We start from the raw sequence: 17,243 nt of genomic DNA, 5'->3' as shown, positions 1-17,243 counted from the left end.
TTCACACACAGCTAGGTTTTTGACACCTTATGCATACACAAGAGATGAAACAATTTTAGTGAGTTCTCTGGGAAAAAAAAAAAAAAAACCCAGATGAAGGTAACTTCCATCTTTACTCCTAGGTGTTTGGGAAAAATGACCTGTGGTTGTTCTGGGTCATCTTCTCTGCAATCCATATTCTGGCTTCTCTGGCCCTCAGCACCCAGATCTACTACATGGGTCGTTTCAAGATAGGTGAGTCACCTGTTACTCTATACTAAACATGCTGATTAACTCACCCTGAGAAAGAACTGTCTTGCCTATCCTAAACGGAGGTGTTACTTGTCACCGTGAACGTTTGCTCTGAATTCTGTGTGTTTAATAGCATATATTCTCTCCAAGAGCTTCCTCTCCTGTATAAGATAGCAACAATCTACTATCACTAGTTCTGTTTTCAACTGAGACACTAAGCTAGCTCAGAGCTGAGGCGTCCTTCCAACTCCAAGTCCCAAAAGCTTTACAATTCGCCAAACTTTGGAAGTGCGTTTGTAGAACGGTATGATCATCACACCGCGAGTTCCACTGAGGAGAACGGTTTTCAGTTCATAGCACTTAAAAGGAGCATTTCTCTAACCATCCTAAATGGTTAACAAGAATAAATTCTATATCATTTTCAAATTCTGGGGCTGGAACTTTTGGAGACCAACTTGCCAATCTTAGAGGCAGGACACCTGCCGAACGCCCTCTGATGGCATGAACGTATCACATTAGAACGCCAAGTGTTCTGTGGAAGTCAGCTTCTGATCTGCTCTTGGTCAGTCAGCATACATTGGAGCAGGTGCAAGTCATTTTAGAGCACCTAAATTTCACCCATCATTTTAAAGTCCGGGAAGTCAGACTCAAAGATTCATTTGTATATTTCAAGAAAAACCAATATATATATATATATATATATAAACTAGGCCCATCCCTAATATTTGCAGAGCCCAAGGCAAGATTGTAAATAAGAGCCAACTTACCATATGTATAAAAATGTTTAAGTTATAAAGCAGACTAAAAAAGTATTAAATATGTGGAAGAAAGGAAGGAAGAAAGAAGGAAGACCAACAAGCTGATAAATATACCTTCATTACAACCTACAAGGTACAAGTTCAAATTTAAAATTCTCAGGTGCATGGAAGAGTACTCCAGAACATAGCTGTACAGGAGAGCTGATCCCCAGCCCCTGCCCCTCTTTTCTTCTCACCTCTGGCTCTGTCCTGCATCTTAAGGGGTCTCACAGGTATGCATATGGACACCCTTGTCTAACATCCAATTGGCCATTCCTTGCCCCTAGAAGTGCATACTCTAGTGGTGCCATCTGCCCTCAGGAAGGCAAACCAGGGAAAGGACCTATGCAGGCTCCGAGAGCGGGCTCAAGGCCATCAGGACAGGGAATTCTTGGGTCCAGGAATTCAGAATGTGGCCTAGAAGGAGCAGTCCCCTTGCCCTGCAGACTCCTCACTCATTGGGGAATGAGGGCCTTTAAAATATGGCACCCCTGTTGCCCAGATCTAAGAGCGATTCTACATAAACAAGTGGCTTTAAGACTAGAAGACCAAATAAAACAATCTCTCATTTTGGCAGTTTAGTTTTTCCTTTTGGCATGGTCAGTAGATTAACTCTTGGTGTTAACATAGCCAGTATACCTCCAACTCCCCCAGTGGAAGCATCAATAGCTGGTTGGGTAGAACATTTGGTACAGCACTCGTTCATGCTCCATCCTCCACACTCAAAGGTGAATGAAGTCATACAAACTAAACTCTCAAAAGGAAAATAAGTTAGGCACTGTTTCTCTGGGCTTTGCAAGTTGGAAAAATAAACTTGAATACAGATATATGTAATGGTAGTGACCATTAATACATAGAGGAGCTTTTAATATGTTTATACCACCTTTGCCCCATGCAACTTTGCAATACTGAATTAATTTACCTTTTTAAAAAAGGAGAAATTTAATGTAGTCTATTATAACCATGTACTAGTTTGTCAGGGTCCCAACAGGAAAAAGCTATCACATACAAAGACAAAAGATTTATTCACAGAGGGACTCTTCATAGGACAGGGGTGGGGTGGAGAAGAATGAAAGGGGTAGCACAGTAACCCGGGGTTAGTAGCAGAGAAGCTTTTACTATCCGCATGCCCAAAAGGGCATGGAGGAAGTGGTTACCAAAACATGGAAGGAGGGCATCATGGAGAGGAAGTCACCTTCCCCCATGAGCGTGGAGCAGTGACCTTTGGTTAACAGACAGGCAACCTCACAGGGAGGGCACCAGGCAGATAGCACTCTGGGCTCACTCTCCTTCCTCTGTCCCTCCAGTCTCCTGCTGGCGTTTCTCATTGTCCAAATCCAAGGGGAGCGAGGGAACCCACTGAGTGGTCCCTACACTCACCCTCCCCGGGCGTGGTGAGGACAGAGAGACATGGCAGGTGAGTCTGGAGGGGCAAAGGGAAGGTAACCTTCACACAACTTAACCCAATATTTAAAATTTCTGTACCTAGGGAGTCTCCCCCAAGTGGTTACGGATTTAGCAAAGTCAAAAGGGAAACATTGTGACAATGGCATCTACATTTAGTCCAAAGGGAAGTCGGGTTAGTGGACAGTGCCTCAGGCAACACCAAGCTCTCTGCCCATTCCATAAGCTGCCTTTGCTTTCTCAAATCACAGATTCCTTTCTCTGGGGCCCTCGGGCCACACAGGAAAATAAATGTGGACGTGAGGAAAGGCAGTAGCAATGAGGCAGAGCATTTCATAAGCAGGACAGAAAACTGCAGAGCTACTTGCCCAGATCACCATCGTGCCTCTTGTTTCCCGAAAAGGACCACAGGCAGAGGATGGATTATAAGTTGCAAGTGGTGCGCAAAAGTACACAGGGAGAGAGGAACGTCTGATTCACGCTTTGAAGAATAGTGAACTTCTGAACGTTTGAGACAGGCAGAAGGAGTCTGTGTTCTTTACGAGAAAACATTACTTTTGTAATCAGAAAACAAAACTAAAGTCATCTGTTTCGAGAGAAAAATAAAATGACCAGTAGTTTACCTGTTCGGCTACCTTCTTACAAATCTTTTTTTTCTCTCCTCAATTCTCTGCTTCCCACTGATTCAGATGTGTCTGACACAGGTAACATTCAGCCACCCTCCCCAGGGTTTTCTACATTGTTTTCTTAACAAAGCGACCTGCCTGGCTGACCTGCCAACTCTGCTTTCTGAACACTTCTTTCAGAATGGGCAGGATTTGGTGGGCAGGGGGTTTGGAGAGAGGCTCAGAGGCAGGGATGCACCCCAACCCAGCCCGCAATGCGCCTCTTCTGGGCTAGTGCATGGACACGCCCAAGCCCCCACCCCACCCCCAGTGTATCTAGTCTACTGAACGCTGCTTAAATTGACCCCAGGGGTAGCCTTGAAGAGGAGCAGCAGCACAGCAGAGCTGGGGTCCACCCTCACTGAAATGCTCGCTTCGGGAAGACCCCAGCCTTGCCCGTGACATCTGTGTGTGGATGGCTCACAGAATGACAGCCCCACCTGGGGCCCTGACCCTGCTCATGTAACAATCATCATACGTACAGGCTTTCTGAACATGCTTAGTAGATCCCACTGTCCCCTGGTTCAATTCTTACTGACTTATAACCACACTGAGAAACACAGATTCGAATTTTTACACGCTAAGATTTCCCACGGCCTAGAGAGAGCAGATGTTTTAAGGTGACTTTTGAGAGGCCCCATACATCTCTGCTGTAAAGGAAACACCACTAGGGTAAACTATCAACAGAGGGGAACTCAGCTGAAGGAGACCACAGGAGGGTTGGCCAGCCTCCCAAGTGGTTTGCGAGTGCTTGTTCCTTGTGTCCACCTTGCCTGCCTTTCTGCGGGATGCTGCATGGATAGCGCACACCTGCCACGAAAGCCCAGGCAGCTGTGGGTGGCGTTTTTTAAAGCAAACATTTATTGCTGGCCTATTAGGTACAAAGCATGGCTTTTATGAGGTGACGACCACATCATCCTGGCCGCAAAAGCTTGGGCCAAAGGGGAGTGTTTTGGATTATCTCTGACCAAGCCTTCTCACCATGCGATTGTGTCATCAGCAGATTTGGGAATTTTCCGACGGGCCGCTATGGTGTTCTACACGGACTGCATCCAGCAGTGCAGCCGGCCTCTCTATATGGTACGTGTGTGTTCCTGCGTGCCTTGGCCTTCTCCCAGACAACAGGAGGACAGCAGGAGGGGCAGGCTCGGGGTAGTCACACAAGGCTCCCCAAACCAAGAGGGCCAGATGGCCTAGCGTGGCTGAAGTCCAGTTAGTGAGGGAAGAGGCATCTTGCTTCCTCTTCTCACTCTTAAAAGACACGCTGGGATGGTTCCTTTTTTGTACATGAAAAATTGCTAGTATATAAAGAACATATGTATGTATATACACACATGAAACTATTGAAGTGATGAGTGCTGGAGGAGGGAGGATCGAGATAGGGTGTCCCTATAAATAAGCATCCAAAGACGTACGATTATTTCACTTGTGAAAGTGAAGAGAGGGCACTGTTAATAATGACACCTGGACTGTCCCAAGCAAACTAGGGACATATGATCACTCCAATCACTTTCATTAGGAACTTTCCACATTATACATTTGTTTGCTTTTTATACATTGTTTGACTTTTACAATGAGCACGAATGCTTTTTCAAAATTGTAGTTATTGCTCGATGGCGGAAATACACTTTTAAAAATTCTACCGTATGGTTTTCAATATGTTACACATTTCTGTACTGAGCAGAGGGATCAGTGTAGTTTCTACACTGAGCTGGGATCAGCCCTGCTCCCAGCTGCCTTGGCTTGCTGGCCAGTGAACTTGGGAAGGCTACATACCTCCTCTGAGCCACTGCCCCAGCCTTTACCCCATGCTGTGATCAGAACTAGTGATGCCATTTGGGCCTGGCACACAGGCATTCACTAAATTCCTGCTGATAGTTTATAATCAGAAGGATTTTTACATAAAGGAACATGGGAATGTTTTAGCCCCGTAGAGCTTGGGCAGGAGCTATAGGCACTAAAACTTCAGGGAATTGAAGCTGGAGGGTTTTACTCAGGGGAGAACTTAAAAGCCCATTAGGACCTGTGAGTATTAGGAGAGATAAGAATGCCTCAGCTGTGAACCATAAGGGGAAATTAGTGTTTCTGGGTTTTTTTACATTAATTGATGCAGGCTGTCTTTTTTTTTTAACAGACTATTTTTAGAGCATTTTAAGAGTTTTTAGGTTTTTTAGGTTCACCGAAAAATTGAGAAGGAAATACAGAGATTTCCCATATGCCCCTCCTCCACACAGACACAGCTTCCCCATATCAACACCCTCACCAGAGAGGTGCATTTGTTAGTCAGTGAACCTATGTAAACACATCATAATCACTCAAAGTCTATACTTTACATTACAATTCACTCCTGGTGTTGTACATTCTATGGTTTTCTTGACAAGTTTGTGATGACATACATTCATCATTATAGTATCAAAGAAGGTAGTTTTCCTGCCCTAAAAATCCTCTGTGCTCCACCTATTCTTTCCCTGCCCCTCCCCCCCAACCCCTGGCAGCCACTGATCTTTTCTAGTGTCTCCTTAGTCTTAGCTTTTCCAGAACGTCATATCGTTGGAATAATATAGTATGAGGCCTTTTCAGATTGGCTGAAATAATATGCACTTATGTTTCCTCCATGTCTTTTCATGGCTTGCTAGCTCATTTCTTTTTAGTCCTGACTAATATTCCACTGTCTGGATGTGCTACAGTTTATTTATCCGTTCACCTGTTGAAGGACATCTTGGTTGCTTCCAAGTTTTGGCAATTATGAATAAAGCTGCTATAAAATTTTGTGGGCAGGTTTTTGTATAGGCACGTTTTCAGCTCCTTTGGGTAAATACCAAGGAGCACAACTGCTGGATCATACGGTAAAAGTACGTTTAGTTTTCTAGGAAACTGCCAAACTGTCTTCCGAAATGGCTGGACCATTCTGCGTTCCCACCAGCCATGAATGAGAGTTCCACATCCTCACGAGCAACTGGTGTTGTTAGTGTTTTGGATTTTGGCCTTTCTAGTAGGTGAATTAGTTTTCTTAAAAGGAAGATATTTCCTTCAAATATAATGGATCACCCACAAAGAGAATCACTACTTTTAAATAGATGAGTGGCCATGCAAATTAAAGTATAATTAGATAGCACCTAACAGTTGTAAGTAGTAGGCAAAGGAGCAGGAATGGATTGTGAATAAATCTCTATCGGAGTAATTGTCCTTTGAGATGGACATCACCTCTCTATTTTCTCCCCTACCAATAACTTTAATCTTAAGGCCATGTGTTTAGAAACCAGGAGCCGGGGAGCTGCAGGACCTCCTTGGAGCCAGAGTAATGAAACTAATTCCAGGTGCATCCCAAGAGCTGCCTTAGGGCCCACCAGTTAACACAACCCACGGAAAGAGTCCTTGGTTACAGAACACTGGTGGCAGAATTCTTTTAACTATTAAGTAATCAGCACATACCACCAGTCTTCCCACCAAGAGGTGGGCCCAGATGCCCAGCTCCTTTAAAAACTGGGGGGAAACAGCAAGACTTCTGCTTTATTCGCCAGGCTTTCTTTTACAGGGACGAGATCACGTCTGTTTGCAGTCAGAGGCTTTGCCATTTAGTCCTCGTAGAGGACTTTCCAGTCGTAGGTACAACTCTCTTAAAACTATAGAAAAATTGTTTTCACCAAGGCAATTGTTTTCCCATAATTGATGCTTCCCCTATGGTAAGTTTTTTTAAAAACAGTATGTGCGGCCCCTCATTTGATGTTTTCTTTCCTCCTTTCCAGGACAGAATGGTATTGCTCATCATGGGGAATCTGGTTAACTGGTCCTTGTAAGTAGTCTTAGGAAAACACGTTTTTCTCTTTATTAATTTCTCTGTAACACCGTGGTTTAGCTTTCCTTGGCTGACATTTTTATAAAGAAGTCTTAAATTAAGGAGAGCATAGGACTGTGCTTGTTCTAGTGACTTGAAAGAAAGCTATTTTTCCTCCTGCAAAGAATGCACTAGGAAGCTCTTGTGTACCAATAGTTGCCTCCCTTAAAGCAATGAGTTCAACACACTGATGTCTTGAGCTCACTTGTTCAACAAGACAAACATCAAATTTGCTATATCTAGGTGGATAAATTAGATTAGATATATATGCATATACACACATACACACATATATATAAAGAGAGATTAATTATGCCAGCACCTGCAAAAATGCAACAGTTTTAAACTCTTTTTAGAACTTTCCATAAAGGCTACCCAGTAGGCATTTCTCTTACTAGGTGTGTGTGTGTGTGTCTCTTTCTCATTTCTTTCTTTCCCTCCAGGTCTCAATCTTCCTACTCTGCCTATATCATTTTTCTTCCTTTTCTTTTCCCTCATTATCACCTTGGCCTTGTTTCCTCTAATGACCTCAAAGTAGAACAGTGCAACAGAAGTACATTTATGCTAGCTGTATTTTATGTATCTATTTTTTGCAACTTATTCTTAACTTAAAGATGTGAATGAGTGAGATATTTTATTGATCCCTCAAAAAATAAGTATGTTTAGCTGCTTTTATTAGTGGTTCTTAGCTGATGTGCTCCTCTGGGTCAGTGACCTTTGATAGAAAGGTGACTCCCTACTCCTCCTCCCTTTAATATACCAGATACGAAGAAAGAAGCACACCATCAGGGAAAGCCAGAATCAAGTCATGAGAATTTGAATCTTATTTGGAGGCCACATGCTTCTGGAAGAAACTTCCCACAATATTGTTGCCCGAGGGTTTACCTTGGGGAAGGTCCATACCTGTGAAGGACTGTCCTTTACTCAGGGACACGTCAGGATGGGTGATTCTTGGCCGTGGTCACCTGCGATGCTCTCTCGGCCACCCTTTTAGGGAACACCCCACAGTCCTGGCGACTCTGTAAGACAGGATGGAGGGCGCTGATAGGAGATACGATACTGAACAACCGATGATAGTGTCTGCAGGGTCAGAATCACCTAGCTTGTCCCTGCCTCTAGTAGAACTAAAATCAAACCCAAGTCTGCAATCAGACTTAACAATCAATGGAAAGATATCCCATGCTCTTGGATTGGAAGAATTAATGTTGTTAAAATGGCCATACTACCCAAAGCAATCTACAGATTTAATGTGATCCCTATCAAATTACCCATGACATTTTTCACAGAACTAGAACAAATAATCCTAAAATTCATATGGAACCATAAAATACCCAGAACTGCCAAAGCAATCCAGAGGAAAAAGAACAAAGCAGGAGGCATAACTCTCCCAGACTTCAGACAATACTACAAAGTTACAGTAATCGAAAAAGTGGGGTACTGGCACAAAAACAGACATATGAATCAATGGAACAGAATAGAGAGCCCAGAAATAAACCCACACACCTACGGTCAATCAATCTTTGACAAAGGAGGCAAAAATATACAATGGGAAAAAGACAGTCTCTTCAGTAAGTGGTGTTGGAAAAGCTGGACATGTAAATGTAAATAAATCAGTGTAGTTAAATCAGTGTAATGTAAATCAGTGAAGTTAGAACACACCCTCACACCATACACAAACATAAACTCAAAATGGCTTAAAGACTTAAACATAAGATATGACACCATAAAACTCCTAGAAAAGATTATAGGCAAAACATTCTCTGATATATATCATACCAAAGTTTCTTAGGTCAGTCTCCCAAGGCAATAGAAATAAAAACAAAAATAAACAAATGGGACCTAATCAAACTTACAAGCTTTTGTACAGCAAAGGAAACCATAAACAAAAAGACAACCTATGGAATGGGAGAAAATATTTGCAAACAATGCGACCCAAAAGGGCTTAATTTCCAAAATATATAAACAGCTCATACAACTCAATAACAAAAAGACAACCCAATCAAAAAATGGGCAGAAGACCTAAATAGACTTTTCTCCAAAGAAGACATACTGATGGCCAATAGGCACATGAAAAGATGCTCAGCATCACTAATTATTAGAGAAATGAGAATCAAAACTACCTCACAATGGTCAGAATGGCCATAATTTAAAAGTCTACAAATAACTAATGCTAGAGAGGGTGTGGAGAAAAGTGAACCCTCCTACACTGTTGGTGGGAATGTAAGTTGGTGCAGCCACTATGGAAAACAGTGTGGAGGTTCCTCAGAAAACTAAAAATAGAATTACCATATGATCCAGCAATCCCACTCCTGGGCATATATCCAGAGAAGACTATAATTCAAAAAGATACGTGCACCCCTATGTTCATAGAAGCACTACTCACAATAGCCAAGACATGGAAACAATCTAAACGTTTACTGACAGATGAATGAATAAAGAAGATGTGGTACATATATACAGTGGAATACTACTCAGCCATAAAAAATGAAATAATGCCATTTGCAGCAATATATGGGTGCAACTAGAGATTATCATACTAAGTGAAGTCAGAAAGAGGAAGACAAATATCATACGATATCACTTATATGTGGAATCTAAAATATGGCACAAATGGACCTATTCACGAAACAGAAACAGACTCACAGACATAGAGAACTGACTTGTGGTTGCCAAGTGTAGGGGGGGCGGGGGAGGGAGGGACTGGGAGTTTGAGGTTAGTAGATGCAAACTATTACATATAGAATGGATAAACAACAAGGTTTTACTGTATAGCACAGGGAACTATATTCAATACCCTGGGACAAATCATAATGGACAAGAATATTAAAAAGAATGTATATATGTGTATAACTCAGTCACTTTGCTGTACAGCAGAAATTAACACAACATTGTAAATCAACTATACTTCAATAAAAAAATAAATTTTTAAAAAATGAACAAAAACAGTCCATTAATAACAGCTTTACACTTGAAATACTTAGGAATAAACTTTGAGAGATGTGTGGAATCTTTCTGCAGAAAATTTAATTACCTTATTAGGAGACATAGAGGAAAACTTAGCTAAATGAAGAAAGATGGCATGCCCTGGGTGAGAAGATTAACTATTGTAAAGATATCAATTCTCAAGTTAATGTGTAAATTTAGAATTAGAAATGAAGTTAATAGGATTTTATTCTGAAATTATTTACCTATTTAGACAAAATTGTCAAAGGTCTCTGCGAAAGGTTAACCGGAGAAAGGAGGGGCAGAGGTGTATAGTGACAGCCCAGCATTATTCAATAGAACTTTCTGGAATGATGTGTTTATTAGCCACTTGTGGTTACTGAGCACTTGAAATGTGGTGTGACTGAGGAAATGAATTTTCAATTTTATTTAATTTTTATTAATTTTTATTTAAATAACCACATGTGGTTACCACATTGGATAGTGCAAGCTAGCCTAACCAATAACGCGATGAGCCACTGCTCCAAAACTAGAAATTATAAATTAGTGAATCAGGATGAAGAGGCCAGAAATCCAACTATATATATATGTGCATGGTGTGTCTGTATTAAAAACAAGCTTTCAAAACCAGGAGATAAGAAACGGCTATATAATAAAGACTTTTGTTAGAACGGAATAGAAATTTGGAGCAAAATTAAGCCCAATCGCCAACCAAAATAAACTTCAGTATTAATGTAGACAGCTAGCAAAAATTTGGTAATGTGTGTCAAGCCAATTATTGAGATAATTCTATGTCTAGTAATCTATTCTAATCATCTTAAATGCAAAAAGAAAAAAAAAAGCACAATATGTCTGAAGGTATTTATTGTTGCAGTTTTTAATAATAGTGAACAACTGAAGGACAAAGAGAAACTCTTCATTTCAACTAGAGAGGTAGGATTGCTTATGGTACATCCACTGATAGGAACCTTACAATCATTAAAAACGAATGTTCTGAAGAAGATGTAATGAATTGAAAGTTACTTATAATATGTTCAACATTTTTAAATTCCCCTCCCACCAGAAATGGGGGTGTGGGAGTGAAAAAGCCAAAAATGTTACAAATCCACCTTCATAGCTACAAAATAATTCCTCTGTGTGCTCAGTGCCCTCTTTGGACTGATCTATCGACCCAGGGACTTTGCCTCCTACATGCTGGGCATCTTCATCTGTAACCTGCTGCTCTACCTGGCCTTTTACATCATCATGAAGGTAAGAGCGGCGGCTGGGAGCCGGGCACTGCGGGCCCTCCTCGGGTGATGCGTGCAGCCTGGCAGCATCGCTTCTCACCCACAGCTTCGCAGCTCCGAGAAGATCCTCCTGATCCCGCTCTTCTGCATCGTCGCCACCGCTGTGGTGTGGGCCGCCGCCCTGTATTTTTTCTTCCAGAATCTCAGCAGCTGGGAGGTAAGAGGACAGTTTTCTTTTCCAGGACGACGTTCTCTCTCCATCTTGCCTTTCTGACCTTCCTACCTCCCTCTCTTCATGTGCGTGTTGCTGCTTATCTTTTTTATATTCTCTAACATGAATGCTTTCTCTAAAGGGGATGGTTTTAAATATCCACACATGACTGCTCAATAAATGGCATGTCATCATTATCAGGGTGGCACCTCTTAAACACGAAGCTCTACCGACACTGCAAACGTGATCTTCATTATGTGTCATATTATGATTATGATCCTGTTCCCAGTGGATGTTTAATATGTACAGAAACCTTGCTTAGTGTATCTTCTCCACTTACCATAGTCACCATCCATAAACAAATACACAGGTGCAGGTGTTTATAAATCCATTTCACAGATAGGAAAGCTGAGGCCTAGGAAACTGGTGATGTATCTGAGGCACAGAACAGGGAAGAAGTCTTAGCTCTCTATCACCATAATCACCACAGGCAACTTTAAAACATTTTTATCACCCCAGGAAATAAACCTGCATCCGTTAGCAGTCAATCACCATTTCTCCCTAACCCCTTAGCCTTAGGCAACCACTAATCTATCTTTTGTCTCTAGAGATCTACCTATTCTGGACATTTCATATAAATGGAATCACATAACATGTGGTCTTTGAGTCTGGCTTCTCTTCATAATGGTTCCTAGGTCCACCCATGTGTAGATGTATCAGTACTTCATGTTTTTATTGCTGAATATTCCGTTGTATGGATATACCTCATTTTATCTACCCGTTCATCAGTCTATGGACATTTGGGTTGTTTCCGCTTCTTGGCTTTTATGAATGCTGCTGCTGTGAACAACTGTGGTCAAGTTTTTGTGTGGACGTATGTTTTCTTGGAAGCTAACTTTTTGACCCAGGCATCTAGTAGCGACTTTTTAGGTGTCTGGATACTCAGCCCTCTAAGGAGTTGAACTGTGGGAATGCCCCCACTACATCCTGCCTCACCTTCTTCCAGGGAACGCCAGCCGAATCCCGAGAGAAGAATCGAGAGTGTATCCTGCTGGATTTCTTTGATGACCATGACATCTGGCACTTCCTCTCTGCTACTGCCCTGTTTTTCTCATTCTTGGTGAGTTTATAAAAACTTTTTTCATTTCTTCTCGCTTTACATCCTGTACCCCTTTTTTTCTCTTCCCCTCTTTCTTACATCCCCTTTTGTATTTTTAATTTCCCTTTCCAAGTCTTCATAATTCAGTGTACAGAATATCTTATTTCTTTTTTTACACTGTATCCTTCGGTTAGATCTTTATTTTCATTCTCCTTTTACTCTTCAATACTTTAAGACACAGAGTGATAAAATAATTTTCCTTCAGTTGTGCAATGTTTGGACTGAATTGTTGATTAGAACTCACATGCCCAAATCCCCTGGGAACCACTTTTGGCATTGGCTACAATCTCAGCCACACTAGGTTATTCCTTCTTGTGCTATACTCACATTCCTCCCCCTCTTCCAGTCTCACTGCATGTCTTACAAACATTTCACAAGTTCTTGGGGAGTGGCTCAGGATAGCAGCCAGGCCTCTTTTTGCCTTCTAACCAGTCTCTTCCAAATCTCTCCTGTAGTCCCTCCATTTTTTGCCCAAACACCTTTCCAGAAGCCATGCATGTTATAACAACCCAGGATGAGAACTCCCAGCATACTTCCATCTTAATTTTGACTTTTCCAAAATAAAAGCCCATGGTACCTGTACATCAGGTCATTTAACAAACAATATTGGGTTGGCCAAAAAGTGCCTTCAGTTTTTAAGTAAAAATAAAGGACATTTTTCATTTTCACCAAGAACTTTATTGAACAACATATTCACCCTTTTGTTCCACTACCTTCTGCCAGTTTTCAGGCAACTTCATAATTCCATCTTCCCAAAACTTTTTTATCTTTTTGAGCAAAGAACTGTTCCAGGTGCCTTTTAGAGTCTTGCAGGGAATTGAATTTTTTTTCATTAAGAGAATTTTGTAAAGACCAAAATAAATGGAAATCCGAAGGTGCAATGTCTGGTGAATACGGCTGATGAATCAGAACTTCCCAGCCAAGCTGTAACAGTTTTTGCCTGGTCATCAAAGAAACATGCGGTCTTGCGTTATCCTGATGGAAAATTATGCGTTTTCTATTGACTAATTCTGGATGCTTTTCGTCGAGTGCTGCTTTCAGGTGGTCTAATTGGGAGCAGTACTTGTTGGAATTAATCGTTTGGTTTTCTGGAATGAGCTCATAATATTATGAGGACTCCCTTCCAATCCCACCATATACACAGCATCACCTTCTTTGGAAGAAGACCAGCTTTTGGTGTGGTTGGTGGTGGTTCATTTCGCTTGCCCCACGATCTCTTCCATCCCACATCGTTGTACAGTATCCACTTTTCACTGCCCATCACAGTTTGTTTTAAAAACGGAACTTTTTATGTTTGTTTTTATTTTTGGCCGTGTTGGGTCTTCGCTGCTGGGCGCGGGCTTTCTCTAGCTGCAGCGAGCGGGGGCTACTCTTTGTTGCAGTGCGCGGGCTTCTCTTTGCAGTGGCTTCTCTTGTTGCGGAGCACAGGCTCTAGGTGCACGGGCTTCAGTAGTTGTGGCACGTGGGTTCTAGAGCGCAGGCTCAGTAGTTGTGGTGCACAGGCTTAGTTGCTCTGCAGCATGTGGGATCTTCCCAGTCCAGGGATCGAACCCGTGTCCCCTGCATTAGTAGGCAGATTCTTAACCACCGCACCACCAGGGAAGCCCAAAACCAGAACGTTTTCGTTATGTTTAAGTAGAGAATCACATGCGGAAATACATTCAAGAAGGTTTTTTTTGCTTAACTTAATGTGAAACCCAAACATCAAAGTGATTCTCATAACCAAGCTGGTGCAAATGATTTTCAACGCTTGATTTAGGTATTTTGAGTATGTCGGCTATCTCCCGTGTGGTATAACGTTGATCGTTCTCAATTAATGTCTCAAGTTGATCGCTGTCAACTTCAACTGGTCTACCCGACTGTGGAGCATCGTCCAGCGAGAAATCTCCAGCACAAAACTTCACAAACCACTTTTGACATGTTCGATCAGTCACAGCACCTTCTCCATACACTGCACAAATCTTTTTTTTTTTGCGTTTCAGTTGTTTTTACCTTTCTTGAAATAATAAAGCATAATATGCCGAAAATGTTGCTTTTTTTCTTCCATCTTCAATATTAAAATGGCTACACAAAAATTCACCAATTTTGATAGGTCTTTTAAATGCACGCTGATATGACAGCTGTCACATACAATCTAACAAAATTGTTTCAAATGAGGTTAAAGACAACTAAGTGCTACTAGAGCCATCTTACGGAAAAAACTGAACGAACCTTTTGGCCAGACCAATATTAGGCCTCCTGGGTTCACGCTGCCCACTTACTTTAGTCTTGTCCATGTAACCTCAAGAGTGGAGCAGGGCTACCCCCTCGTGGCCACTTTGGGAAGTTTAACCAGTCTGTATAAACATCATTCCCGAAGGCTTTTATCTTTGATAGTCACCTTCTCTAGAGAGACAGAGACAACAAAAGTGGAGCTAAGGGTTCCATGTGGAGAGAGTGATGGTAGAGGGAACTAAAAATGGAGGATTAGGGTACAATTCTTATATGACCTAAACAAGATTTCATTCCGTTTAGGTCCCGACCCAAATGTCCCCTCCTAAGTAGTAATGATGTCCCTGGCCACCCAATGAAAAACAAAATTTTATACATATACAACTGAATCACTTTGCTGTATACCTGAAACTAACACATTGTTAATCAACTATACTCCAATATAAAATAAAAATACAAAATTTAGAAAAATAAAATTTTAACCAAAAAAAATTTTTTACCTCGCCCCATCCCATACTTCCTATATTCCCACCACAGTTTCATATTTATCCTTAGTACATATTACTAGCTAACATACTAGACTTTGCTCATGCATTTGCTTCATGTCTGAAGCCCTCTCTCAAATGTAAGCCCCACCAGGGTAGGGATTTTTGTCTCTTTTGTTCTAAGCCATATCTCTAGCACCTGGAATAGCACTTAATAGACCCTTGATAAACATTTGAATTAATAAATGAACTATGTAATTATGACAAGTGCCTGTTAAGAGCACGGCGTTGCAGAAAGCTGCAGAAGACCTGAAAACAAGTAAGGGCACTTGTGAGTCTTTGAGAGAAAATAGGGACTTACTGCAACTGTGGGTTCCTCTCATTTCTCTGCCTCTCTCATTTCAGGTTTTGTTAACCCTGGATGATGACCTGGATGTGGTTCGGAGAGACCAGATCCCTGTCTTTTAAGCCTCCAGCATGGAGAGCGGGGAGAGGGAGCAACCAATCTTGGTGCTGTTTCATGAAAAATACAGGGACTGCAGCAAAGTAACCACTGCCAAATGCTCCACTCACCCTCTGTTGGGTTGGCTCTGTACACATTCCCGCAGGGAGGAGAGGAGCTACAGGGGGACCCAAACCTGCAAGAAGGGAAGCAGAAGGGAAGCAGCAACTGTGGACAGAGTCAAGCCCTTCAGAGTCGAAAGACACCCACCATCCCCTTCTGTCACTACTCTGAGTTAGACATGGACAAAAGCTGCATCGAAGTTGACCTTGGGACCACTCCCACCCTCACCTGAGATTCACCAGCCATGGGGGAACCATGCTGCCCTCTGCCCTCCAGCTGCCTCCCTGCCCAGAAACTCCAGGGTGGCCCCCTATGCACCTCTGTAACATCTGCTGCTCTAGACATCCCAAAACACCAGCCCACTTCCCCGAAGTCCTGGAATGATGTGATTCCTTGGAGTCTGGTAGAGGGGTGGCCCCAAGGCCCTACCCAACTGGGATAGATGTTTTGTAGCACCAGCTCGTCACCTCCACCAAAGGAATGCTGTACGCTTCCCCCAGGTTCCTGACCACATTAGGAGGACTCTGCATCAGGCTGTGTCACCCGCTCCTGGCAGGTAACTGTCCCTGAGACCAAGGTGTGGGTGCTTCCCTGTTCCTTGGTGTCTTCATCTCACCACTGTGTGTGGACCCCCTGACTCAGGCTCTACCTTCTTCGGAAGGCCACGTCTCCACAGACCAGCTCCAAGGTGGAAGGGGAAATGGGAAAACTCTTCCAGCAGCAGGCGGAGCAAGAGGAATGACCAACAGCACTAGGAGCCTGGTGACATCAGCATCAAGCACTCAGGCCTCACGTTAAGGACTTGGGCTCCTAGAGCAGATTCAGCGAAGACAATTCGGCCTCCAAGCTAAACAGCTCCATTCTGTGCCTGCATCACCCTTGGGGAAGAAATAAGTGTTCTAAGCAGGGGCACTGCTCTCGGGCTCCTGTACAACCGGCCAAGCCCCTCCTCTGCTGCTTTACGCAGATCAGGGGCTCTAGACTTTCTCCTGAGCTTCTCTGGAGGCCACTCTCAGGGTGAAGGCATCTCACTCCTCCGCTCTAGTTGCAAAGAGCTCAGCCGGTTTGGGGGCAGGGGCGGTTGTCTCTCTGACACATCTGATTCACATTCACTCCCCAGGATGGTGTTGAAATGCTCAGTGTCCCACTTCACTCTCTCACTGTCCAGCAGCTCTGCCCCCAGGAAGTCCCATTTTGACCAAACTCCTGTATTACCTGCGATGTGACGTCATCAGAAAATTTACATGCAAATGTGCACACACAGATATATTTGCCTGCGAAATTGAAGTCACCTTCTCACCTCTGCTTTCTTGATCCTTCATTAGAAGGATCCTTCATTCTTTTTAAAATATATATATATAATTCTTTCTCTAAAATAATGTTCAAAAACACATTTTGGAAGTTTGAATGGCAAACTTTCCCTGATTTTAAGAACACAAAGATGCTTTCAATGAAACATTATGATTTTTTTTTCTAAAATGCCCCCAAATTCATAATTGGTCTTCTGT

At 42.5% G+C, this 17,243-nt stretch overlaps 1 protein-coding gene across 5 annotated transcripts in view; it reads left to right on the top strand.

The window, feature by feature from the left end:
• SIDT1 (SID1 transmembrane family member 1) overlaps positions 1-15,638 on the top strand; it is an 89,574-nt gene extending 73,936 nt beyond the window's left edge. For 3 of the 5 annotated variants that reach the window (XM_068545530.1, XM_068545529.1, XM_068545528.1), the window contains 8 exons: positions 123-234; positions 3,122-3,136; positions 4,101-4,177; positions 6,844-6,890; positions 11,021-11,126; positions 11,211-11,321; positions 12,322-12,435; positions 15,576-15,638. In XM_068545530.1, coding sequence (XP_068401631.1) covers positions 123-234; positions 3,122-3,136; positions 4,101-4,177; positions 6,844-6,890; positions 11,021-11,126; positions 11,211-11,321; positions 12,322-12,435; positions 15,576-15,638 — 645 coding nt within the window. Of the gene's footprint in view, positions 1-122; positions 235-3,121; positions 3,137-4,097; positions 4,178-6,843; positions 6,891-11,020; positions 11,127-11,210; positions 11,322-12,321; positions 12,436-15,575 lie in introns of all 5 variants that reach the window. The other 2 variants (XM_068545527.1, XM_068545526.1) reach the window with 2 other exon arrangements.
• Positions 15,639-17,243: the final 1,605 nt, after the last annotated feature.

This window comes from Eschrichtius robustus, chromosome 6 (genome assembly GCF_028021215.1).
Source record: "Eschrichtius robustus isolate mEscRob2 chromosome 6, mEscRob2.pri, whole genome shotgun sequence".
NCBI classification, from domain to species: Eukaryota; Metazoa; Chordata; class Mammalia; order Artiodactyla; family Eschrichtiidae; genus Eschrichtius; species Eschrichtius robustus.
The sequence above is the reverse complement of the archived record's forward strand: the minus strand, read 5'-3'. Positions and strand labels throughout refer to the sequence as shown.